This window comes from Crocuta crocuta, unplaced genomic scaffold (assembly GCF_008692635.1).
Source record: "Crocuta crocuta isolate KB4526 unplaced genomic scaffold, BGI_CrCroc_1.0 scaffold162, whole genome shotgun sequence".
NCBI lineage: Eukaryota > Metazoa > Chordata > Mammalia > Carnivora > Hyaenidae > Crocuta > Crocuta crocuta.
This window is the reverse complement of record NW_027529433.1, coordinates 3,759,803-3,786,148: the sequence shown is the minus strand read 5'-3', so window position 1 is coordinate 3,786,148 and position 26,346 is coordinate 3,759,803. Positions and strand designations below refer to the sequence as shown.

The following is a 26,346-nucleotide window of genomic DNA, read 5'->3' as shown; positions in this document are numbered from 1 at the left end:
GGACAAGTCCAGATAATGATCAACAGGTGAATGAATAAGCAAACTGTGGTTTTTCCATACTAGAGAATAATACTCAGCAACACAAAGTAATTAACTATCGATAGGCACAACAACATGGATAAATCTCAGATATTGCTAAGTCAAAGAAGCCAGATTCAGAGGAGTCTATACTTGTGTGAAGGGATGCATGGCAAAGGGGCACAGACAATCTTTGGGAGGTGATAGAAGAAATGTTCTTCATCTCAATTGTGGTGCTGATTTCTTGGGTGTACAGAGAACTCATCAAATTGAACACTTTTAATGGATTCATTTGTACATAAATTAAAGTTTAATAAAATAGTTCACAAAATTATGCTTAACAGAAGACATAGTGTAAACTGTATGAATTCATTTACATGAAATTCTAGAGATGATGGTTCTGATCTTTATCAACAAAAAGCTTACTGTTTGTTGCCTGGGTTGGGGTATTAGAGATTGATTGAGAGGGAACGGATAGAGTAGCATCCTTTGGGTGATTGATAGCCTCTAAATTTTGATTGCAGTGGTTCCATGGACATATAAACTTGTCAAAATTCATAAAAATTTACACTTAAATCAGGAACATTTTGTTGTATGTAAATTATAAATTCATAAAGTTGATTTTTTCAAATAGGAAAATGAATGAGCACTGTGTAGAGTTGTAGAGGCACACAAACTGGAGTGATCAACACTACCTAAAGATATAATTAAAAAGATTATAGAGAGCTTCACTATTGAGGAATAATAATTCAATAAGAAGGGGGTACATACGTATGCATTGCATATTGGAATAGACACTATTCCAGATAAAGATAAAAACAGGAATGGTACAGTGTGAATAGGCAGGTGTTTGGACTTTTAGTCGAAATGAATTATGAACAAATTACCAAAGCCTCACTACCACCTGGCATCATTGGTGGATGCCAGTAAATAGCACAGCTGAGATTGAAACACATGTCTGTTTGACTGCAAAGTTTGCTGTTTTAGTTACACCACAGGGTGTAAGTTGTTTGCTGTGTCCCGGGTCTAAGCATTTGAAGGAAATTAGAGGAACGGTGGTCAGGGGCTAGCACACTAAAGGATCCTGTGGCGTTTGACCTTTGCTCTCTAGATTATTTATTAAAAACTTTTTTTTTTTTAAATGTTTATCTCTGAGAAAGACCACACAAGCAGGACAGGGGCAGAGAGAGAAGAGGACAGAGAATCCAAAGTGGGCTCTGTGCTGACAGCAGAGAGCCTGATGTGGGGCTTGGACTCAAAATGGTGAGATCACCACATGAGTCCAAGTCAATTGCTTAATTGAGCACCCAGGTGTCCCCCCGAGATTCTTTATAAAGAATGTAATTTCCAGTGCTTTCATTAACTTAGATATTAAAGTATGATAGGAAAGAAGTTAACTTGGCACCCTGAATGTATAATGCATTTTTATTTCTTTGTTTAATATCTTATGATAATAGTTATATATTTTATATTAGATATACTTTAGTATATAGTTTCAATTGAATTTACATAAATGGCAGTTAATAGAGATTTTTCACTAATCTTCTTACTCCACAAAGCATCTAGAACCTATTCATGAAGCATACTCAATAAATAGGATTTGGAGTGCCAGAGGGGCTCAGTTGGTTAAGCATCTGACTTTGGCTCAGGTTATGATCCAAAGTTTGAGCCCCACATTGGGCTCTGTCATGAAAGTGTGGAACCTGCTTGGAATTCTCATTCTGTCTCTCTCCCCGTCTCTGTGCCCTTCTCTAGCTCTCACTCTTTCTCTCAATGAATAAACTTAAAAGCATTAATTCTCAAAACTGTAACCCACAGACTATTCGCATCAGTACCACCTGGAACCTTGTTACAGAATACAGATTCCTGTTTTTAGGTCATATCTCTACTGAAACTCTACTGAGGGGCTCAGCAATCTTTAACAAGCCTTCCAGGTGATTAAAATGCACACTAAAGTTTAAGAAACATATGTTTAAAAGAACTATAAACAGCCAAGGGAAGGAACACACTGAACTCAAAATTAAAATCTCTCTGGGCCTTAGTTTATCCGCATCGGCAGAGTGAGATTCAAACTAGATGATTCTATATAGATTTTTAAACCATGCATAATAGTGAGTCAGGGTCAGTTACTGAGTTGGCCTACTAATTATCTTTGTGAGTTAGCTAAAAGCATTTCAAACACATTGGCCAACTTTTATATTTCTCTCTGTAAAAATTTGTTTAATGTTTATTTTTGAGAGAGTGAGAGTGAGCACGCCAGTGCACACGAGCGAGCGGGGGAGGGGCAGAGAGACAGACGCAGAATCTGAAGCAGGCTCCAGGCTCCTAGCTGTGAACTGTCAACACAGAGCCTGACAGGGCTCGAACTTACAAGAAGTAAGATCATGCCGTGAAGTGAATTTGGACGCTCAACCACTTGAGCCACCCAGGTGCCCCTTGGCCAACTTACTTGTTGAAAGTGAATAAACTAGGATCTTGAAGGCATCCTCCATGCTTCTCTCTCCTTTGTAGCCAGGCACCTTATTTTGCCAATTATCTCCTACTTGAATCTTAAATATGCTCTTCCCCCACTTCCTCTCCTCCAGGACCAAGCAAATCTGTAGATGTCTTCATGTAAAATACTTTCCCCAGCTCCTATTCTAGCAAATGAGAAAAGGGCCCTCTTCTGGGAATATGCAGCAGTATACATGGGTTTGCAAAAAGATGTGCTGAATTTGTGGAGTCTCCACTCTCTGCCCTCTTGACCGGTTGCTTTTGTGTAGGGTGCAGTTTTTATACTAGTGGACAATTATATACTGTAAGCATGTGAACTGTGAACTATATAGTGTCATCAGTATACATTAGGTTACTTATCTCTTACCTGAGCTGTTTTTTCTTTGGGTTCATTGCCTTTAAATTTCTCTCACATTGAAAGCATTATTTCATACTTTTCCTTGAATGTCACATTTAGCATTTATGTTGCATATAAAAATGAATGAGCAGTTGCTTCCAAATCTAATCATCTCATTATTTTTGAGACAGAGCACTAGCAGGGGGAGGGGCAGAGAGAGAGGGAGACCTAGAATCCAAAGTAGGATCCAGCCTCTGAGTTGTCAGCACAGAGCTGGAGGTGGGGCTCGAACCCATGACTCAGGAGATCATGACGTGAGCTGACACTTAACCAACTAAGCCACCCAGGTTCCCTCATTTTGTTAATCTTAGTCACCTTCACATGATTCCTGGGCCTGGAAAATTTGTATTTAAGGTACTACTACATCAGTATTTATACAGACTGATCTTGATCTTGGCATATGATTCATCTGAGAATTGGAGGTTTTGTTTTATTTCTTTTTGACCTCTTCTTCAGTCACTAACTCAACAGTAGACAGGAATAACACTTAAATTTCTCATATAAAACCCAGTATCCAAGGAAGTGATGTACTTCATAGTAAGTAATTGATACCAAGAAACTTGTATTTATAAGTTAGTCTCACTATAGCTACCTAAACTGATACATAATTCCCCCCTCCCCCCATTTTAAAAACAGGCACTGTTTTCTTTCTAGCCGTGAAACTGAAAACAGAGATGTCATTGTTTTTAGCACATGGTGCAGCTGACCAATGCTGTACATTTTCAAACTTGCCAAGTTAGGAAAAGAACTTAGTAACCTGGCATAATGTCTTCAGAAAAATAAACTAATATTTTTAAAAGTTGGCTGCAGTATTAATTAACTACTGAGTTTCAGAAGGCATTTAAAAAGCATAGTGAGCATGTTTGTGTTGTGTATATTTGAATATACCCGTATAGTAAAGTTGAAGATGGTTCAACGTCCAAGTATAAGCTGTCTTCAAATAATTACCAACAGATTTAAGAAGTTTTTCTCTTTAAAAAGCCATGATGCAAGTTTCCTCACTTCTGTACAGTAGTTAGCCATGCAAGTAAAAAGGGTTTCTGTTTAATTCTAGATTTTAAAATTTTGAACACTGTTCTGTTTATTAAATTTATACCCCATAGCTTTGTCTTGGGAGGTTTGATTGCAAAAGTGTATCAGTTATTTGACCAGAGGGTACTTGATAGGAATAATTAACTTGGTATAAAGTTGTTAACCAGATAGTTAAGAAGATCATTCTAAGATATGAGAGCTAACAGTTGCAAAAACAGCCACTACTCGTGGCTTTGGTGGCACACAGAAAAGAGATATGTTTTAAAACTTTAGCATGGAAAATGGGCTGTGTGGAGTTGAAGACTGAGGGAGGTAGTATTACTTGTCAAGTGCTCATGTATCTGAGCTCAGTGGAGAGACCCAGATTTTAAGAATAGGGCACACTGGTGCTAGATGACCTTAGGGGCCACAAAGTGAGGCTAGTTCTACTAAGGCTGAAAAACTATAAACTGGATTCTGTTAACTGCTTCAGGAACTAATTGCAGATGTTGGAATGAAGAAGTGAGTCAGTGGTGATGCTCAGGAGAATAATAGCAAATAAGAAAGTCAAGTGATACACATAGGAAGAAGCATGTGTCTTCTCCCTCCTTCAACGCTTCATATTGATAAAGCCTAAATGTGGTTTGCAGAGCCCTAACCCCAGCACGACAAGGCATTAGGAATGAACTCTGAACTGATAGAGAAGAATTTACACATACTTCAAACTTTCAAAGTTAAGGGAAAAAAAAAAAACCCTAATAACCTAGCTAATGGCCTTACATACAATAAACCAAGTCCGTTAAAGGGCCCAAAGCTTAATCATGTCCTTGAAAAGAATTTCTAGGGACTCAGTTGGTTAAGCATTCAACTTAGGCTCAGTTCATGATCTCACAGGTTCATGAGTGTGAGCCCCGTGTCAGGCTCTGTGCTGACAGCTCAGAGCCTGGAGCCTTTTGGATTCTCTGTCTTTCTCTCTACCCTCTCCCGTTCACTCTTCCTGCCTCCCTTTTTCACGCTCTCAAAAATAAACATCAAAAAAAGTTTTTTAAAAAGAAAGAAAATGACTTCCAGTGTAATATGCTGAGTGCAGTATTCAATATAGTAAATCTCTATTCCAATCTTGTGAATGTTAATCTTAAGCCTTTTAATTTGAGTGTTTTAAAATCAGATAATCATAACAAAGCACAACCTTGATGGTTTTGTTAGATACAAAACAAGTCTTTCTGGGACCCCCACCTTTTTAAATTAATTATTTTTGAGGGAAAGCGTGTGCCCCCATGCCAGTGAGGGAGGGGCAGAGACTCCCCAGCTGGCCCTGTGCCATCGGCTGAGAGCTTGATATAGGGCTTGATCCCATGAACTGTGAGGTCATGACCTGAGCCAAAATCAAGAGTTGGACGCTTAATCTACCGAGTTCCCCACGTACCCCTTTCTGGGACCTATTACGTGAGCTGATGTGTAAATATGCTACTTATTGCTTAGAATCCCACAATGGTTTTCTGTTGTCTGTCAAACTACCTATAACTTCCTTTGGCTGACATTTAAAGGCCTCCTAATAGTGATCACAACCTCCTTCACTATCTCCTATTATCTTTATTTTACCTAAACTCAAGCCATGCTGAACTGTCTCTTACCATACACTGAACTTCAACCACCTGTAGGCTTTTGCTGAGGTTTATTCTTTCCTCCAGCAGTCCCTTTGGGTGGTCCTCCTTCCCTATGTATATTCTGTATGTATGTGTCAAAATCATACGCCTCCTTCAAAACGCCCTCTGTAGTTTTGAACCTCAGTAAAGTATATCCTCATCGAAGCAGCTAAATGAGTCCTCTCATTCCAAACCTTTGATTTTTCGTAAAGTTCTTAAAATAACTTTATTCTTTTTACACAGAGACACCCTTCACTGTTTTACATACTTGTATAAAATTCTACTTATTATTTTAAGAATTTACTTACTCCTTGTTCCCTTTAGAAATTTTCTTCCCAGACTAGTACTGAAACATCCATAGCTGGTGCTACCTATGGTATCTTAGGTATACTTTATCATGATATTTTTCATACTCTGTTGTCATTGTTTATTTTGGTACCTCTTGCCTTCAACTAGGCTGAATATATTGCTGTCCTAAGTGCCTAGTACTATGCTGTCACTGAGAAAATAGTATGTCTTCATTTTGAATGAATAATTGAATGTTAAGTGATTTTATTAAAGGTCTATTTAATAAGTATCACTGCCAGGTATCTTAATTTGAAAACAGATTTCTACATCACATATGTCTTTGTTTACCCTCCAATTAGATTGTTAAATTTCTTAGTAGATTATGTGCCTTACAGTATATCCCCTGAGGTACCCAGTACAGTGGGTTCTTTTATCAATTTATATAATTGAATGAATCCAAATATTATCCATGGTAAAGTCTAAAAAGGAGAAGAATAGCAGCCATATCCAGTAGCATCATAAAAGTTTATATGATTGGAGATGAGTAAATTGTCTTCTGAAACTTAAAACAAAAAAATTCTAGTCCAGGTGAGTAGGGAATCCAGTATCAAGAATCTAAACTTCTGCTCCTGAGTTAATTATCTTTAACTATTGGCACTATTTTTGTAGTTCCAGAAATGGAGCTCACATAATTCTGTTTTCCAACTTTTAAAGAAGACATTTAGGTTCTGATCATATCTCCACTTCCCTCCCATACACACTGGAAAAAAAGAGGTAAGTCTAATAATTTGCCTCTTGCTGGTCCTCATATATGAAAACAGGAGCTCATTGTTTGCTTGACCAGAAACAGGAAACCTCTGGGATTATATGTCTTCAACTTGTCTAGTTGGTATGGTTTTTGAACCCGAGAAGAAATAAAGCATTTTTTTAAGTTTATGATTATAAAAGCAACACATATACAATAGAGATTTGGAAAGTACAACTTTTAAACAGGAAGAAAAATAGTCACCCACATTCAGACAAAAAATGACATCATTAATACATTCTATATATTTTCTTTTTTCCCTTGACATTATGTAGTTGAAATCATGTTCATGATTTGATTTCTTAATATTATATTCATTTGCCTTTATTAAAAACTTTATAAGCATTATTTTTGTATAGAATTATACTTTATAGGTGTATCATAAGTAACATTCTCTATTCTTAGATATTTGGAACACATTTTTCTTTATTTTGAACAGCATTGCAGTTAACATTTTTGGTTATTATTCTTTCAATATTTTCTTAAATAGGTAAGAAAATGGTATTAAAAAAATACAAAGAGTATGGTATCATAAAATACTTCCCAGAAAAGTTTTTCATGAGTTTATAGTTCGTCCAGCAGTATGTGAGTTTGTGCCTGTTTCACCATGACCACACTAACCATGGCCACTTTTTGAAAAATATTTACTTAGTGAGTCTTTCTGAATGGTTTGTCATCCTACTGTCTAAAAGCAATCATGTTGTGTCTTCTCTCCTCCCCTCTCCTGTACCAACCTTTTATCTGGATTCTTTCTTCAGAGGGGAAAACTCATCCTTCTATCAAATCCAAAACCTGCCTTACTTTATGTCCCATGGAGGAACTATTCCAACAATTACCAAGAGCAAATCACTACACCAGTACTCTGAATCCTATCCCTTCCCATGGTGCATAATTAGCCCCATTACCCCCCTGGCATCTTTGTTTTCCCTCTGCTGGATACTTGTTAACAACGACTCATCCTGCTCCATGATCTCTCATTAGAAGAAAACAGAAAGCAAAGGGTCCACCCTTAAGTTTTGTCCTCTTGTAGCAACACCTTTTTTTCTGTTTACTCAGACTAATTGTCAAAAGAGTATCTATTTATACTCATGTCTGCATCTTTCTCCTCATCAAAAACAGGTGTAGGGGCGCCTGGGTGGCTCAGTTGATTAAGCGTCCGACTTTGGCTCAGGTCCATGGTTTGTGGGTTTGAGCCCTGCATCGGGCTCTGTGCTGACAGCTAGCTCAGAGCCTGGAGCCTGTTTCAGATTCTGTGTCTCCCTCTCTCTCTGACCCTCCCATTGCTCACGCTCTCTCTCTCGCTCTCTCTCTCTCTCTCTCTCTCTCTCTCTCTCTCTCTCAGAAATAAATAAAACATTAAGAAAAAGTATTTTTAAATAAACAGGTGTAGAGTGAATTTTTATTTACTCATTCATTTGATTGTAGGGTTTGTACTAGTCTGTGTGCTAGTGAAAAGCAAAAAATAAACATTAAAAGGGGGAAAGCAGTTAATATTTAAAATTTACAAGGGGTGACTGTGTGGCTCAACTGGTCAAGCATCCAGCTTTGGCTTAGGTCATGATCTTGCAGTTTGTGAATTCAAGCCCCTCATCGAGCTCTGTGCTGACACCTCAGAGCCTGGAGCCTGCTTCAGGTTATGTGTCTCCCTCTCTGACCCTCTCTGCCTTCTACTCTGTCTTTCTCAAAAACAAATAAAAATAAAATATTTAAAGTTCCCAAGCATATAAAGTGGAATTGTGCCAGCGCTATGAAGGAAAGTTAAATGTGTCGCACTGAAGAGGTTATAACGGGGAGTCAGGGAAAACTTCCATGAACCCAGTAATTGAACTGAGATATAAGGATGTGATGGGAGTTAATAGGCAAAGGAAGTTCGTCTATACTCCAGAACCTATGTTGCTAAGTTCAGTGATCCTACTGCTGTTAGATCTTGGATCCTAGTTGACATCCTCCCTGACCCCTAAGCAGTGTTGGACAGGGTTAATTTCTCTTACTTTGAATCTTGCTTGCTCCTTGATTCCACCCTTTCCTGGTGTCTCCATTCCCTCTGGCTTGGTTTTTGTAGGCTGTTCACCCAGCTTTACTATGTTAGAATTCCTAAGGGTCAGTCATGAGGCTTTTCCTCCTGACTAACTTAGATAACCTCATCCACTCTCATGGCTATAAATATCATCTGTCAAATTTATATCTCTAGCCATGACCTTTGCAGAATCAAACTTAACATATGTAAAGTGAAATCCTTGATCTGCTCCCCTTTGAAATCGGCTAGTCCCCCATTGTTCTACTTTTTGAGGAAGTGGCAGTTCCACATACAGATTTTTTTCATTATTCTTGATCCTTCCTTATGCCTTGCCATTCATAACACTGCTAATAAATTACTGAGTGTGTGCTGTGCTCTATAATATATGCTCTTGCATATATTTCCCCTTCTATTCCAGAGTAAAACCAGGTGTTAACCTTCCTTTCTGGTGATTAAAATTTTATTTTGGGTTTAGGCTAGTCTTTTAATTTGTTTATTGTACTATGTAGAGAATATGGCTTGTGTTAATCCACTTCTGAATTTTTTCAAGCTAATTTTTTGGTGGCTCATAATTGATTAGTTTTTCAGAATTATGCCAAGGATGGGTTTATATCTTTCTGTGTTTTCATCCTCCTAATAAGGTGTTAACTAATTTCATATTTAATTTTTTAAAGTTTGTCTAGGGGAGGGGTGGGGTGAGAGAGAGAATGAATCCTAAGCACATTCCACTCAGTCAACATAGAGCCCAGTGTGGGACCCAAACCTGCAAACTGAGATATGACCTGAGCCAAAGGCTGACACTTAACCAACTGAGCCACTGAGATGATCCTCATTCCACCTCGTGCCAGCCCCTGTGCCTCCCATTTTTTAAAGCAGTCTTTTCTCACTATATGATAAAGCAGGATGGAGAGCACAAAGACTTCACTGCTAGTCTTGCTGGATTTCACCTTTATTACCTGTTAAACATACCTTTATAGTATTCTAATATTAATATTGTTACCTCTGTGATTTTACTTTAGCGTTTACCTAGTACCTTCCTGTCCATAATTCAGCTTTCAACTTTCATTTGTCCTTTTGTTTTAGGTGTAACTCTTGAAAACAGTAGTTAATTTTTGTCTATTGTTTCTGACCCAGGATTGTTAGTAGATAGATGGGCTAATATATTTATTATCAGTCTTAACAACTTGGAGTTTTCAATTATTTTATATATGTCAGTTAGAAGTATTTCAGTGGCAGAAATCTTTTAAAAAAATTTTAACATTTATTCACCTTAGAGAGACAAAGCGATCGAGCATGAATGGGAGAGGGACAGAGAGACATAGAATTGAAAGCAGGCTCTTGATTCTGAGTTGTCAGCACAGAGCTTGACGTGGTCTCACGGACTGTGAGATCACGACCTGAGCCAAAGTCTCAGCTGAGTCACCCAGGTGCCCTTATTGGCAATAATAGTTCTTAACCTGAAAATGTAACTACCGTAAAGAAGGAAATACATTTTTTGTTATCTTAGCACCCCAAAATAACATCTTACCATTTTGCTGTAATTCCGTTGCTTATATTTGGAGGAGTGGAAGGATGAAAAAGAAGACAAAGAGGAATGGGAAACAGATTTCTGTGTTAAATATCTTTAGGGGCACCTGGGTGGCTCAGTCTATTAAGCATCTGACTCTTGGTTTCAGTTCAGGTCATGATTTCATGGTTTATGGATTCAAACCCCAAATCAGGCTCTTTGGTGACATTGATGAGCCTGCTTTGGAGTCTTTCTCTGCCTCTCCCCTGCTCTCTCTCATTCCTCTCTCAAAATAAATAAAATAAACATTAAAAAAAAATGTATCTTTAACATGGTGGTTAATTTACTTGTTTTGTAAATTTATAGCTTGTACTCTAGAGCAAGAAAATATAAGTATCCTTTGTTTTGGCACCAGGTCCAATGCCTGATATGTAAATATTCAGTAATATTTATGGAGTGAGTAAAGAAATAGATTTCTTAATTTTTCTTTTTTTTTCCCCTGTAAAGATTTCCATGGAGAATGACTATCTGGGTCCTCGAAGAATTGAAAGTCTACAAAAAGAAGATGCTGATTGGCAGCGAAAAGCTCACATGGCTGTGCTGTCTATTCAGGATCTTACTGTCAAATATTTTGAAATAACAGCTAAAGCACAAAAAGGTGAGTTTCCTACTAAAGTTATTCTTGTTAGATATTTTTGAAAAGGAGTGGTTTAAATAGTTTGTTTGCAGCAGGCTTGTAGAAAAGTGTATAAAGACCACTCATAGTCCTAGCAGTTGAAAAAGATCACTATCAACCAATTAAGGTATATCTTTTCATTCTTTTCTGGACATGTATTTACACATACTCCACATGAAAACATAGTAATGGAGTGGTAGTATAACATAATTAAATTCTGATTAACCAGTTACCCCACAGCTTAACGGCAGAGTTCCCGACAAGACTTCTCACGTTTAAGACACAACTTGGAATTTTAGACGATCCCCAGGTCATTTGCTCTTCTCACCGACTGCTACAAGTTTGGGGGTTCATACAGCCTTTTTAGGTTTATTTAAAAAAAAAAACAAACTGAAACTTCCATAAGAAAAGTACGAAAAGTCCTTAATCTAGAGAGTTAGGCAGAGTTTGTAGCAGTGACACTACAAATACAAACTGTTAAAGTTTAAAAGTGAAAAGTGAAGAGTATGAACCATAAAAGAAAAAAATTGATAAAATGAATTTCACCAAAGTTAAGAACTTTGCCTCTGCCAGGTACCAGAGGGTATTCAAGAGAAAATATTTGCAAATAAAATCTGACAAAGGACTTGTATCCAGACTATATATAAAGAACACTTAAAAATGAAACAGGAAACAGTTCAGTTAATAAATGGGGAAAGGACTTGAACTGAGGATAAAGATGGCAAATGAGCACTTGAAAAGATGGTGAGACTATTAGTCATTAGTATAATGCAAATTAAAACCAGGATGAGATACCAATACATGCCTATAAGAATCACTAAAAAAAAAAAAAAGGTACTAACAATACCAAGGGCAGACAAGGATGCAGAGTAACAAGAACCCTTCCTGTATTGCTGGTGGTAATGCAAAATTGTACAGGCAATCTGCAAAATGAATGCAGTTTTGTAGGTAAGTTAGAGATATGCTTACCATATGATCCAGCAGTCTACTCCTGAGTATTTACCTTAGAGCATTAGGATAATTTTAAAGCCTAAATTAAAATTTAATTCTAAAAAGTAAGAGAACAATACATTAAAATGTTGACAATATGTTAAAAGCTGTCATTTCTTACTGTAAACTATTTTTATAAATTGTTTTATGTAAATCATTTGGTTTAGAGTCTGCTTTCTAGACGCACTTTTTAATATTTAAAAAACCTTGTATTAAGATTGAAAATATATAACCATTACAGAAAATTTAGAGTATTAGAGGGACCCCCTCCAACATCTGTAATTCTACTGCCAATGTAGCCACTTTGTGTGCTTATCAATTTTTTAATATATGGCTTGTTACATAATTGAAATGATTACATGACCTATAGTTTGTTGGTTTTGCTCCTTTACAGTTTTGATGATTGTTCTTATTGTATACTTTGTTTCTCTAGTTTTAATCAAAACATTTTTTTATCTATGATGAACATCATTCTAGGGTCCCAAATGATTCATCAGAGTCACTGTAGACCTCTTTATACCTCACTCCTAGTGACCTTTTCCTAGCAGGAAGCCCTTGAACCCAAACAGATATTTGCCTGGCCTTTTACTTTTGCTTTCTTNCCCCCCCCCCCCCCCCCAAAATGTTAGAGAAGCGGAATGAAGATCTCTCTTTTGCTTTATGCTGCTGAGAGTAAAAGCCCTCCTTTATGTTTCCAATCAGAATGGTAACCTTCTAATTTCACTTTTTAAAGGAAGAGTTAAACAGCCCCTTTTTCTCTTTTCTTTATTATACAGAGCCAGATGTAACTTAATTTTGATATACTATTGCTTAGCTTTTTAAAAATCTTTGTTTGTTGAGTAAGAGTGAGACAGAGCCTGAGTAGGGGAGGGCCAGAGAGAGGGGGAGACACAGGCTCCTAAGCAGGATCCAGGCTGTGAACTGTCTCCACAGAGCCCGATGCGGCTCTCGAATCCATGGACTGTGAGATCAAGACCTGAGCCAAAGTCGAATGCTTGCCCTACTGAACCACCCAGGCACCCCTATTGCAGAGCTTTTAAAAACATCTTAAATTGGATCATTTCTGACAAGTATACATGTTAACTCATTAAACTTTTTTTTTTTTAACATAATTTGTGAACACCAGAACTGCATGGCCTTCAGAGTTTTGTTTTCCACATTGACTGATTATCATAGACCATTATTATAGAGTTGTTATCCTGATAATGTAAATGGTCTACTTAGAAAAAAAATCTTTATTCTTGCCACCAGAGGGAGAGAAGAATCTATTGGCGAGAAACCCCTATACTGTTCTAGGGGTATTCCAAACATTGTACACTGATGATTTTCTTTATTACTGTCATATTTTGAGCTGTTGGAAAATAATTCTAAGTGAAGTGAGTTAACAGCGAACTGTAAGAATATGTTTTATCCAAGGTATTGGAAGACTAAATATAGACTAGCTCTTATGGTAGGTAACAACATGGAACTGAATTAGGACAGGGAGCTATCCCCCAGACTAAAGTAGAGAACAAGGAAGTGACGGTGCCATGTGAAGTGGAAGAGACATTTTGATAACTGTAATTCTCTCACTTAAATCCTACAAAGCCTTTTAGACTAGGTACTATATTTCATTTCTCATCAAGGGAATTGAGTCCAAGAACAATTAAATTTCTTACCAAAAGTTATGTGTCATTTATAGATAGAATTGGGAATTTAACTCAATTATTTCACTCCAAATCATTTAGGGTTTTTTTTTCTTTTTATTACCCTACATTGTACTACTGTATTGATCTTATGGTTGTAGAAATATTAAAATACAGTTTTAAAAGAAAGGCAGAAATTTAAAATTGCAGAATTATTTGTTCAACCAAAATGAATAGATTTTACTTGTTAGCCTAAAATTGAAATTCAGTGCAAGGTTTTGCATTAAAAACTTAACTCTTTTCATTAGCACTTGAAGGTCACAGAAAAACAAATGGAAAGAATTAATATATTGAAAGGAGACTGTAAGTCAGCAAAATTTCATCTGTTATAATAGGAACTCAAAAGATAGTTTTTAAAGTAAATTGAGAAACAGCAGCATTTTTTTATTGAAGTAACCACCAGAAACAGTGAAAAGCAGTGGGCACTGAGACTAGGGGATAGGGAAGAGCTGAGCCTGAGAAACTGCTCTTTTTGGTTACAAGCCTGCCTCTACAGTTTAAATTTTTATTGTGACTTGTGTTAGTGTAAAAAAATTAAGATTTCATAAAAATCAGGCAGAGGCAAAGATTACTGAGATATACTTCCTTGCACAAGATGGTTAGGAGATTGTGGCAGTACAAAATTATTTATCACTTAACTCTGGACATATAAAAGATACTACTAGTGAATGTGTACTCATTTAAAGATCTTCCGTACTATTCAAATTGCCTACCTCTTTTATGATGAGTGTGTCTCTAACCTGTTGAAGTGGGTGGGCATAAGGATGGTTGGTTTTATTATGTAAGAACCCAGGATAAGCCACTACTGTACTATACTGTAAGTGATAAAGTTCTGTAACTAGAAGATAGTAGCTATTTGATTGTCAAGAAGTATCCTTTTTTTTTTTTTTTTAATGTTTTTATTTATTTCTAGGAGAGAGAGAGACAGCGTGAGCAGGGGAGGGTCAGAGAGAAAGGGAGTCACAGACTGAAACAGGCTCCAGGCCCTGAGCTGGCAGTCAGCACAGAGCCCGACGCGGGGCTCGAACCCACGAACCGTGAGATCATGACCTAAGCGAAAGTCAGACGCTTAACCGACTAAGCTACCCAGGCGCCCCAAGAAGCATCTCTTAAAGTTGGGCTCTGTTGTGGCAAATAAAAAATTCCCTTTGTGGGGAAGGTGCAAGATGCAACTAGAGGTTTTCCTTGGGGTTTGGTTGTGCCCTTCCAACTCTAACCTCTGAATAAGTTCCATGCTAACATCTAGGAGTTATTTTTTGCTCCATCAGGTTTTTGTAGTATTTTTGGAGGACTCAGAATGATAAAAATTTAACACATGGGTTTCAATAATTTCAAATAATCTTAAATAGTTATGACTGATTTCAGTTAGCATACTCGGGAAAAAGTCAGACGCTCAACCGACTGAGCCACCCAGGCACCCTGTGTCATCAGTTTTATCTTCACAATTTTATGAGGATGATTATTTAGAATTATTAGTGAGGACATTAGAATCTAAGATATTGGATATTGTTGAGTTTTGTTTTAGAGCTGCTATATAGGAAACCTAAGGGACTGAGATTTGTATCTTTAAGTGTATGGTTATTGAGAACAAAAACTTTGAAATTATTCAGAATCAAGTTGTGTTATATCTTAATGTCTCTTTAAAATATTATTATTAATAGCTGTGTACGATCGAATGAGAGCAGATCAGAAGAAATTTGGTAAAGCGTCGTGGGCAGCAGCTGCAGAAAGAATGGAAAAACTTCAGTATGCAGTTTCTAAGGAGACTTTGCAGATGATGAGAGCAAAAGAGATCTGTTTGGAACAAAGGAAACATGCGCTAAAAGAAGAGGTAACAAAACCATCAGAAAATAAATAAAACTTAAAATAAGATTTGCTATTTGATTTTTATATTTTTATAGGACTGGAATTTTCTGAATCTGTAGGCAGTTAATTTTGCATTGTTTCCATGAGGTAATACTCATGATGGTCCTCTGATTTGAGTTGCCAGTAGTAGAAGAGTTAGACATGTAAGGTATTCTCATAAGCATCACAGTGTGACTGTCGGCAGCAGTACACTATTTAAAGAGTTGACATTAGAATTTCGTTGTTGTCTTTTTGTACTATAAGGTTCAAAGCTCTGACAGTTATTTCTTAAATATATATATATTTTTAGTTTTATTTGTTTAGGGAGGCAGACTTTGCGATTGGGGGAGAGGCAGAGATGGAGGGAGACAGAGAATCCCAAGCAGGCTTGGTGCTACTAGCACAGAGCCTGACACGGGGACTTGAACTCATGAAACCAGGAGTTCATGACCTGAGCTGAAACCGAGAGTCAATACTTAATCAACTGAGCCATCCAGGTGCCCCTCAAAGCTCTGACAATTATTTAAAGGTTTCACTGTCCAGAGAAATAATAGAAAAATCCTAAGGCAGAAGAATTTTATTTGGTTATATTATGTTTAAACCAGTATCTCTTAGAACTTCCCATTTTATTCTTACTAGAACACAAAACAAGGTTAACAGAGGTCCAGTTTTCTTGACTGTGCTTAATTAAGACCTGTTCATGAATCCCCCCCCGCCAAAAGAATAGTTTTACAAATCCTTGAAAAGGTTGCTAATAGACATATTTAAAATTTATTAACTACTCTTTTTCATCATCATTCTGTTGATGAGTGGTTTTAGTATAGTTATACTGTCCAGTGCAACGTAGAATAACTCCCAAGTCTTGCTTGAAAATATTGAACCCATTAATTATACTGTTTTCATTACCTTCGAGACTGTTTTTTTTAAAACATTATTAAACACTTTGTTTTATTATTAAATTGCATCAGGACAGATGGCTTCTATTTTAATTTTTTAATTTGTAATTTACATCCAGGTTAGTATATGGTGCAACAATGATTTCAGGAGTAGATTCCTTAATGACCTTTTCCCATTTAGCCCCCCACCCCCACCACCCCTCCAGTAACTCTCTGTATTTAAAAGTCTCTTATGTTTTTGTCACTCTCCCTGTTCTCATATTATTCTTGCTTCCCTTCCCTTATGTTCATCTGTTTTCCATCTTAAAGTCCTTATATGAGTGAAGTCATATGATATTTGCCTTTCTCTGACTAATTTCGCTTACCCTCAGGTTCCATAAACATAGTTGCAAATGGCAAGATTTCATTCTTTTTGACTGCTGAGTAATACTCTGCAATACAGATCACGTCTTTATCCATTCATCCATCGATGGACATTTGGACTCTTTTCATACTGTTTGGCTCTTGTCGATAGCATTGCTATAAACATTGGTGTGAATGTGCCTCTTTGTAACAGCATACCCGTATCCCTTGGATAAATACCTAGTAGTGCAATTGCTGGGTCAGAGGGTAGCTCTGTTTTTAGTTTTTTTGAGGAACCTTCATACTGTTTTCCAGATTGGCTGCACCAGTTGGCCATCTGGATGTCTTCTTTGGAGAAGTGTCTGTCTTCTCATGACTTTTGCCCATTTCTTCACTGGATTATTTGTTTTTTGGGTGTTGAGTTTGATAGATTTATAGATTTTGGATACTAACGTAACCCTTTATCTGATTTGTTGTTTGCAAACATCATCTCCCATTCCGTCAGTTGTCTTTTGGTTTTGCTGATTGTTTCTTTTGCTGTGCAGATGCTTTTTATTTTGATGAGGTCTCAATAGGTCATTTTTGTTTCCATTGCCACCAGAGACGTGTTGAGTAAGAAGTTGCTGTGGCCGAGGTCAAAGAGGTTTTTCCCTGCTTTCTCCTCGAGGATTTTGATGGCTTCCTGTCTCACCTTTAGTACTTTCATCCATTTTCAGTTTATTTTTGTGTATAGTCTAAGAAGGTGGTCCAGGTTCATTTTTCTGCATGTCGCTGTCCAGTTTTCCTAGCACCACTTGCTGAAAAGACTGTCTTTATTAATATTCTTTCCTGCTTTGTCAAAGATGAGTTGGCTGTGCATTTGTGGGTTCATTTCCGGGTTCTCTATTCTGTTCAATTGTTTTTGTGCCAGTACTATATTGTCTTGATGATTACAGCTTTGTAATACAGCTTGATGTCTGGGATTGTGATACCTCCAGCTTTAGTTTTCTTTTTCAAGATTGCTTTGGCCTTCAGGGTCTTTTCTGGTTCCATCCTAATTTTAAGATTATAGATAGATTTTGTGTTGAATATGTAGGTTGCTTTGGGGAGTATTAACATTTTATTAATATTTGTTCTTCCTATCCAGGAGCATGGAATACTTTTCCATCTTTTTGTGTCTTCTTCACTTGTTTCGTAAGCTTTCTATAGTTTGCAGTGTATCAATTTTTCACCTCTGGTTAGATTTATTCCTAGGTATTTTGTGGTTTTTGGTGCAGTTGTAAATAGGATCAATTCCTTGTTTTCTCTTTCTGTTGCCTCGTTGGTGTATAGGAATGCAGCCAATTTCTGTGCATGGATTTTGTATCCTGTGACTTTGCTAAATTCATGGATTAGTTCTGGCAGTTTTTTTGTGGAATCTTTTTGGTTTTCCATATAGAGTATGATGTCATCTGCGAAGAATGAAAGCTTGCCCTCCTCCTGCCTGATTTGGATGCCTTTTATTTCTTTATGTTGTCTGATTGCTGAGGCTAAGACTTCCAATACTGTGTTGAATAAGAGGGGCGAGAGTGTACATCTTTGTCTTGTTCCTGACCTTAGGGATAAGGGAGAAAGCTCTCAGTTTTCCCCCATTGCGAATGATGTTAGTGTTGGGTCTTTCATATATGGCTTTTATGATCTTGAGGTGTATGATTGTTCTATCCCTATTTTCTTGAGGGTTTTCATCGAGAAAGGATGCTGTATTTTCTCAAATGCTTTCACCATATATATTGAGAGGATCATGTGGTTCTTGTCCTTTCTTTTATTGATGGGATGAATCACGTTGATTGTTTTGTAGATACTGAACCAGCACTGCATCCCAGGTATAAATCCCACTTGATTGTGGTGAATAAATCTTTTAATGTATTGTTGAATTGGGCTGGCTAGTATCTTGTTGAGGATTTTTGTATCCATGTTCATCAGGGACAGGTGGCTTCTTATGAAAGGGTAATAAAGTATCTACATTGGTTATTTGCTAATAGTTTTCCTAACTATTAGAATAAGCAAATCTCCATGTTATTCAAAGGTCACCTGTAGTTTTAAAAAATGAATGAAGATTAAAGCTCATGTTAGGGATGAACGAACCTAAGAGGGTGTTGTAAATGGTATATAGTGAGACATCATGGTTTAGGCACAACTGTTCAAGCTTGTGGCCGCCCCCCATGTTTGTTTATTTTGAGAGAGCACAAGCAGAGGAGGGGCAGAGAGAGGAGGTAGAGAATCCACACAGGCTTCACGCTTTCAGCAATGTATTGTATCATACATTATTTCATTAAGCCATTTTTGGAAAAACTTGAAGTCATTTTCTTTTTGTCAATAGCCCATACATGAAATATATATATTCTTTAACTTTTTAAATTTACTTTTTGAGAGAGAGAGAGTACGCGAGTGGGTGAGCAGCAGAGAGAGAGGGGGACAGAGGATCCAAACCAGGCTCTGTGTTGACACCACAGAGCCCAATGCAGGGCTCAAACTTATGAACTGGGAGATCATGACCTGAGTCGAAGTCCGATGCTCAACTGACTGAGCCACTCAGGCGCCCCACATTCATTCCTTAGTAATATATTCTTTGACTTCCATGTTAATTGTGGTCTATCCAGTTCATTTTTTTCTTCTGGTTGACTTCAAGTTTACATTATTGTGGTGTGAAAATATGCATGGTATGGTCTCGATCTTTTTGTACTTGTTGAGGGCTTATTTGTGACCCAGTAGGAGATCTTTAAGAGAATGTTCTTTGTGCTCTCAAAAAGAACGTGTATTATGCTGCTTTAGGATGGAATGTTCTGGATATACCTTAAGTCCCTCTGGTCCTATGTGTTATTCAAAGCTATGGTTTTGGGGTGTTTGGGTGGCTCATTTAGTTAAGCATCTGACTGCAGCTNCACTCATTCATATTCATATCCACATATTCCCTCCCTCCCCCCCCAATAAATAAAGAAAAAAAAAAAGGGGAATTGCTTTTTGATTTTTCCGCTGAGGTGATGTGTTCATTGCTGTATATGGGGGTGTCAAATTCCCTACTGCTATTGTATTATTATCAATGAGTTTCTTTATGTTTGTTATTAATGGATTTATATATTTGGGTGCTTTCACATTGGGGGCATAAATAATTGATCTTATTCATGGATAGGCTTCTTAATTCTGATATAGTACCTCTTTTCATCTTTTTTTACAGTGTTTGGTTTAAAATCTAGTTGTCTCAGTATGGCTATTCTGGCTTTCTTTTGATGTGCATTTGCAAGCTAGATGGTTCTTCATTCCTTCATTTACAATCTGCTAGTGTCTTTAGGTCTAAAATGAGTCTCTTATAGGCAACATATAGATGGATCAAGTTTTTATTTATCCATTTTGATATCGTGTGTCTTTTGATTGGAGTATTTAGTCCAGTTACGTTTGGAGTGATTATTGATACGAATTTAGAGTCTTTGTTATGTATAAAGTTGGTGTTTCTGGTGATGCTCTCTTTTCCTTTCTAGTCTTTGTTGCTTTTGGTCTTTTTTTGTCTTGTCTTTTCTTCACTCAGAGGGTCTCCCTTAAAATTTCTCGTAAGGCTTGTTCATTGGTCACAAACCCATTTAGTTTTTGTTTGAGAAACTATGCATGCTTACTTTAGTTTTTTTGATAGAATGATCTTTATGTTGTTAATACCACATTTTATGCATTCCCCAGTTGATGAATATTTGGGCTCTTTCTGCATTTGGAGCTATTATGAACCATGTTGCTGTGAAAGAACAGTCATGTAATCTTGGTATATGCCTACGAGAAAACTGCCTTTTTAACTTTTTGAGGAACTGTCAGACTGTTTTCCTAAGCAGCCGTTCCCACCAGCACTGTACAACGGTTAGAATTTCTGCACATCTTTCTCTACACAATCATTAATATTTAAAATTTGTCTTATTTATTATAGCATCTTGGTTGAGTGTGAATTGTTATCTCATTTTGTTTTTAGATTGATTTCCCTCATGGTATTAATATTGAGTATCTCATTTGCCTATTGGTTACTTATTTATCTTCTCTGGAGAAACCTCTGTTCATATGTTTTACATTTTAAAATTGGGGTTTTCTTTATTGCTAAGTTGAAAGAGTTCTTTATATATTCTACACACAAGTCTTTTATAGGATTTATAATTTGAAAATATTTTGCTCCCATTCAGTGGATTGACTGTATTGGTTTTTAGAACATTGGCTATATGCGAAAGTATATTTTAGTCTCTGAGAAAAAACAAAACCTCTCCGCCTATCCGCTGTTATCAGGACAGCTCTGATTTTTTTTTTTTTTTGGCTTAGAGGTCCCTACTGACATTTAAAAAGTGCATATGCTTATCTTCTCTTGTTTAAAAAGTAGTACGGACAGCTTATAATGTATAATGGCTGTGATCTAGAAAGAAATCTTTTTGTTAATGGTATTAAATTGTGATTTTTTTTTTTCCCTTATATTTTATTTGCTGCTGGTGTTAAAGGTAAAATTGTAACTTGTGTCATCCTGGTTTTTTCACCCTATATTCAGAAATTCTTTGCAACAATTTCACTCCTACTCATGTTCCCCTAAAGCATTTCTGCTGCAATCTCCTTTTCCTAGTAAGCCTTCTCATTTATGTCACAAGCTGTCTGAAATATTAAGTTTCAGTACTTTTAAAACTTAAAATCCTATTAATTTTATTTCGTTTTTAAATCCTAGCATTTTATTGCCCAGGAAGTTGAGTACCATTCTCTGTCTTTATCACATGTGCTAGCTTTGTTGTTCTAACCAGGCTGACAGTGAATTACAGAGTGCCTAAAAGAGCTGCTCAGGGTAAGATCTCTGACCATTTGCTATTGTAAAAACATTGTTCTTACTGGAGTTGGGCTAGGGGTTGTAGAGGAAGGGCTGAGCTAAAGTGGGCCCCAAGAGTCTAAGATAATTATCTGTGGGGTCATTTTCCCTGGGACCACCCCATTACCTTAATGGTCTCCTTCTTAAAGTTCTGGATTGTGTTTGAATTCTTCAAAGCATTTGCTAAACCTAACCAGTCATTCTTGCCATGTTTATGCTTGAGCGTATATAATGTACGTATTGTGTTTTTATGTATATCTATGATGTACTACACCAGTTTTATTAGCATTAATTTAAGGTGACCACATTACTCATGAGAAACAGCAAATATAAATTATTAAACCCCTCCCAAACAAATGGTTTGCCATTGAAGACTTCATAATACAGTACCACTCTGTTATTTAAATTATGGGGAGACTTTTGTTGCTTAAAAAATACAGTATATTGTGTCTTGGATTTTTTTTTAGAAGCAAACTTCTTCCTGATGTGACAATATAAAGCACTTTAAAAAATAAAATCAGAAATTAAAAACTATTTAGTAATACTTGACATGAGTGTAGTGCTGAACTTGTAAATTCTTGCATTTCTCTCTGTCCCTCTGCCCTGCTCTCCCACTTGCATACATGTTTGCTCACTCGCTCTCTCTCTAAAATAAAGTAAAAAAAAAATAATAATAATAAATAGAATTAGAAAGTTAGTACTCTGTACTGAGAGAAATATGCACATACACACAGTTCTGCAGACAAATTTAACAGGTTTGTCTGTACCTAAACTTTTGAAACCAAACTGCCCTTGGTGTTCAAATTTTCCCTTCAAAAACTCCTGAAAACATTGATGTCTCTTTAGCTCAATACCTTTGAACGAACCCAGGGTGAGTTTAATTAGTCACAGCCACAGAACAAGACAAAAATACATATAATCACACAGGGTTAGGAGTATATGTAAGAAGTGTTATTAAAAGAAGGATTATTAATAAGGGATTCTGTTTGTAGTTATTAACTGAAATAGGAGATCTCAAAATCAAGATGCTAGCATGAAACATCAGAAAATACAATCACATCTCATTTAGTATGTTTCTTCTTATCTTCTGGTTAACTCTGTTCTCTCCTTCATGGAATTAACCAGAAAATTCTTTGGATGATGGGTCCTTTTTGAATGTTCTCAAAAGATATCAGTGTACTTTCTTGTCTTGGCAGAGAATTCTAACCATTCCCCATACATTTTTTAGAAACTTTGGCTTCTTGAGGTCCTCTCTATCAACATGCATAAGCTGCTAGAATATTGAGCTTAATATATACCAATCCTGAGGCTACATCCTCACAATCCATAATTTTGTTTTTCTCCTAAAATCATACAGCTAAACGGTTTTTAAGGTTATATTCCCCATGTCAGTTTTCTTAAATCCACAAGTATTTATTGAGCATTACAGTATACCTTAGGAGATCTAAGCTTAGGGTCTAGACAGTATTCAGTAGAACTTCCAACATCAATGGATATATTTTATATTTGCACTTTCCAGTAATGTACCTACTGCCCGGATATCTACTGAGCTCTTGAAAAGTGATTTATGTGACAGAGGAACAGAATTTTAATTAATCTATATTTAAATAGCCACTTGCAGCTTCTGGCTACCATATTTGGATAAAATAATCATGTAGATACTGGTTCTGCAAAATTATTACTTATATAACCTTGGGTGAATTACTTAACCTCTCTATAAAATATGATTAATGGATACCTTTTAGGAAAGTTATGATTCCATTGGTTAATGTATATAAGGTATTTAGCATAATGTCTGGTGCATAGAGTAGAACTCCATAAATCTTAGACATGATTAATCTGTGTAAGGTATTATGCAAGTATCAAGGAAGGGAATACAAAGATGGGAAAAATCCAGCTCCCATGCTTCAGACAGCTGCATTTCAAATGGATCTTGGCAAAAAAGTTCAACAGCAAGAAGCTTTCCTGTGTTGGACACAGTCTGAACAGGGCCAGGGCAGCTAGGGTGCTTGTCCAGGCAGAGAAGCTGTTTTTTGTTTAACACATATGTAGTTTGTTCTGAATCTGCACAGTAGAAATTTCAAAGTCTTTAAGTACAAATAGGTTCTACTCTAAAAGTTTTATATTACTTATGAAATTCTATTTTAGTCATCTTAATTATATTTTGATATTGATTATAAAAATAAATAGAAAATTTCTGGCTTTATCTTTAGTGTTTTATGTATATTATCTCTTAAATCTCAAACATAACCCTTTGTGCTATGAGCCAATAAACCATTGTCTGAAATCTGTCAGGCAATAATCTCTCAGATATGCTTTATTAGAGTTAGGAGTTTTTCAGACAGATTAAGACATAAAACTTCCATACAAATGTTATTATTCTGCTAATGAAACATTCTTACATTAAATGGAATAAATTGTGATTCACATAATTTCTGATAGCTTCCTACAAAATGGATTACGGGATTAGGTTTTGATATCAGAGAAATTATGACTGCTTTTAATTTTCAGAGATTTCTGAAATGTGGAATTCTAGATAATTCCTTCTGTTTACATGCATTCTCCATATTTGTGTAGCTGTTATCGGTAGAACCTCATATACTTAAGGTTTGTTTGGTACTCAGTCTCATGTACTTTCCGTCTTTGCCACATAAAAAAAGGGCTAGTCTTAACTGACAGCTTGCCAAGCTTGCCTTTAATGTTGTCTCTTGTGCTGTACATGGTTTTCATGATGACTTTTTGAACCCTCACTTCATTTATTGCTAACTGCCTTACTTTCTGTAACTCAGACAGCCAGCAGGTGCCCAGTCAGTATTTGTTGAAAGAATGGCTCCACACACAGATACTCTGACAGCTCTATTTTTCATAGCTCTTGACATGTCATGGGGTTTTTCTGGCGTAGTAGAGTGGAAAGCAGGATAGGGGCATCATTAGTGTGTATAAATTGCTTGTTTCATGGTATAGTATAGTCAAAATAGGTACAAGAAAACTTGTTGTGCATGGTAGGAATGATCGTCAGTGGGGTCAGTAATGTATGATTTCCTATTGGGACGTTTGGATATTGATTGGTGTTTCATTGGGTATACTTCATTTCCTTGCTAGATTTACTGTAAAAACAGTTTGCTTGTTTTCTTTTCCATATTTATTAGAATGGTGCTCCCTACTTATGTCTAGTGGAAAGGCCGTTCTTTTAGGAATTGGCAAAATTGGATCAGGCACAGCATTGCTGGTATTACCTGGGTTACACTGGGAAGGCAGTTTATTCTGGAGGTCTTGATATCCTAATACCAAAAAGTTTGCTCAGAAGGTAAAGTTGAGCTGAGTAAAATTTCAGGATAGCAAAGTGTGAAAACTTTAATTTGATCATCTCCTTTAAGCACTTATCCTAATTGCTAGGCTTCTTTATTGCCCAGAGAAGCAGTGCCCACAGGCATAACAAAGGTGCTCCAACTGTGGCGCCTACCTTCTCTGCACTGTTCAATGTCCTGAATTAGTATTCCTTATACTCTTGATTCCTATTCCCCTAGTTCTGTGCCTGTCCACTGAATGAATTAGGTATCAGGAGAAAATCAGTTTGAAAATTAAAGACACTATAGGGAAGGGATTTAGAGCAGCATAGTCTTCCCTTACCTCTGCATGTCTTTCATTGCCCCCATGTCAAAGTTTAAACAAACGTTAGAGCAAGTTTTACCCTCTCCAGATCCCTTACTTGTCTGTTACTTGTGATGATGCCTACCATTGCTTTATTGTTTATTCTTCAGAGGTTGGGATGCAACAGATCCTCTGTCTGCACTTCTGACTCTGATGAGATTTAAAAGAATAATTTTTTGAATGTTCATTTAACTTGAGAGAGAGCGAGCACGACCTGGGAAGGGGCAGAAAGAGAGGGAGACAGAGAATCTGAAGCAGGCTCCAGGCTCTGAGTTGCCAGCTCACAACCCGAAGCGGGCCTCGAACTCCAAACTGTGAGATCATGACCCCAACTAAGTCAGACGCTTAACCGTCTGAGCCACCAGGTGCCCCTAGATTTTTTCATTTTGAACCTTGTGATGGCAGATCTACCTCTTGACCTTTTTTTTTTTTTTTTTGCTTTGAATGGAACTCAGTAAACCAGAAAGTTGGGGGATGAGATTGTTTCTTATAAGAAAACATCCCTTACTTTCTCAGTTTGATATTTGATATTGATTGACAATGTAAAAGTATGTCAACAAGGGGCTTTAAGCTTTCTGTCCTTAGCTTTCTTGTCCTTAGTATTGGACAAGAGTGAAACTTAAAGAGTATAGGGGAAGCCTTAGTACAGTGATATAAACATCGCAGATAAATGGTTGCTCCTAGCTGGAGAGAACTGGAGATAGTGAAGGTGGAACTACTAGCCCCAGACCTTGATCGGAATAGTGTCACTGTTAATGAAGGTTTTAGACTGATATACAGTAAGGTTTTATCTTAACTGATCATAGTTTTCCTGAGAATAAAGCGTTTAACATTATGTATTTTATTTATTCTTTTTTAAAGCTTTATCTTCTTACTAGTTTTTTTAAGTTTGTTTATTTTTCAGACAGAGTGTGTGAACAGAGGAAGGACAGAGAGAGAGGAAGAGAGAATCCCAAATAGGCTTTGTGCTGTCAGTGCAGACTGACATCGGACTCCATGTCAGAAACTGTGAGATAATGACCTGAGCCAAAACTAAGAGTTGGATGCTTACCAGATGAGCCACCCAGGCACCCCAACATTATCTGGGTGCTGATAACAGGAATACACATTCTGGATCTGTGGTCTTCAGAGCTAGATAAGAAGCCCCAAGACAGTATGCAAAAGGATGTTTATAATTTAAAGTGAAACTGAGAGTCTCAGAAAAGAAATGATACCTATATTCACATTTTATGACTTAGTACCAAAACA

At 36.8% G+C, this 26,346-nt stretch overlaps 1 protein-coding gene across 1 annotated transcript in view; it reads left to right on the top strand.

Moving 5' to 3' along the window:
• The window catches only part of JMY (junction mediating and regulatory protein, p53 cofactor), a 95,674-nt gene that overhangs the window by 44,861 nt on the left and 24,467 nt on the right, over window positions 1-26,346 (top strand). The window contains exons 3-4 of the mRNA XM_077759891.1: window positions 10,690-10,840; window positions 15,195-15,364. Coding sequence (XP_077616017.1) covers window positions 10,690-10,840; window positions 15,195-15,364 — 321 coding nt within the window. The remainder of the gene's footprint in view (window positions 1-10,689; window positions 10,841-15,194; window positions 15,365-26,346) is intronic.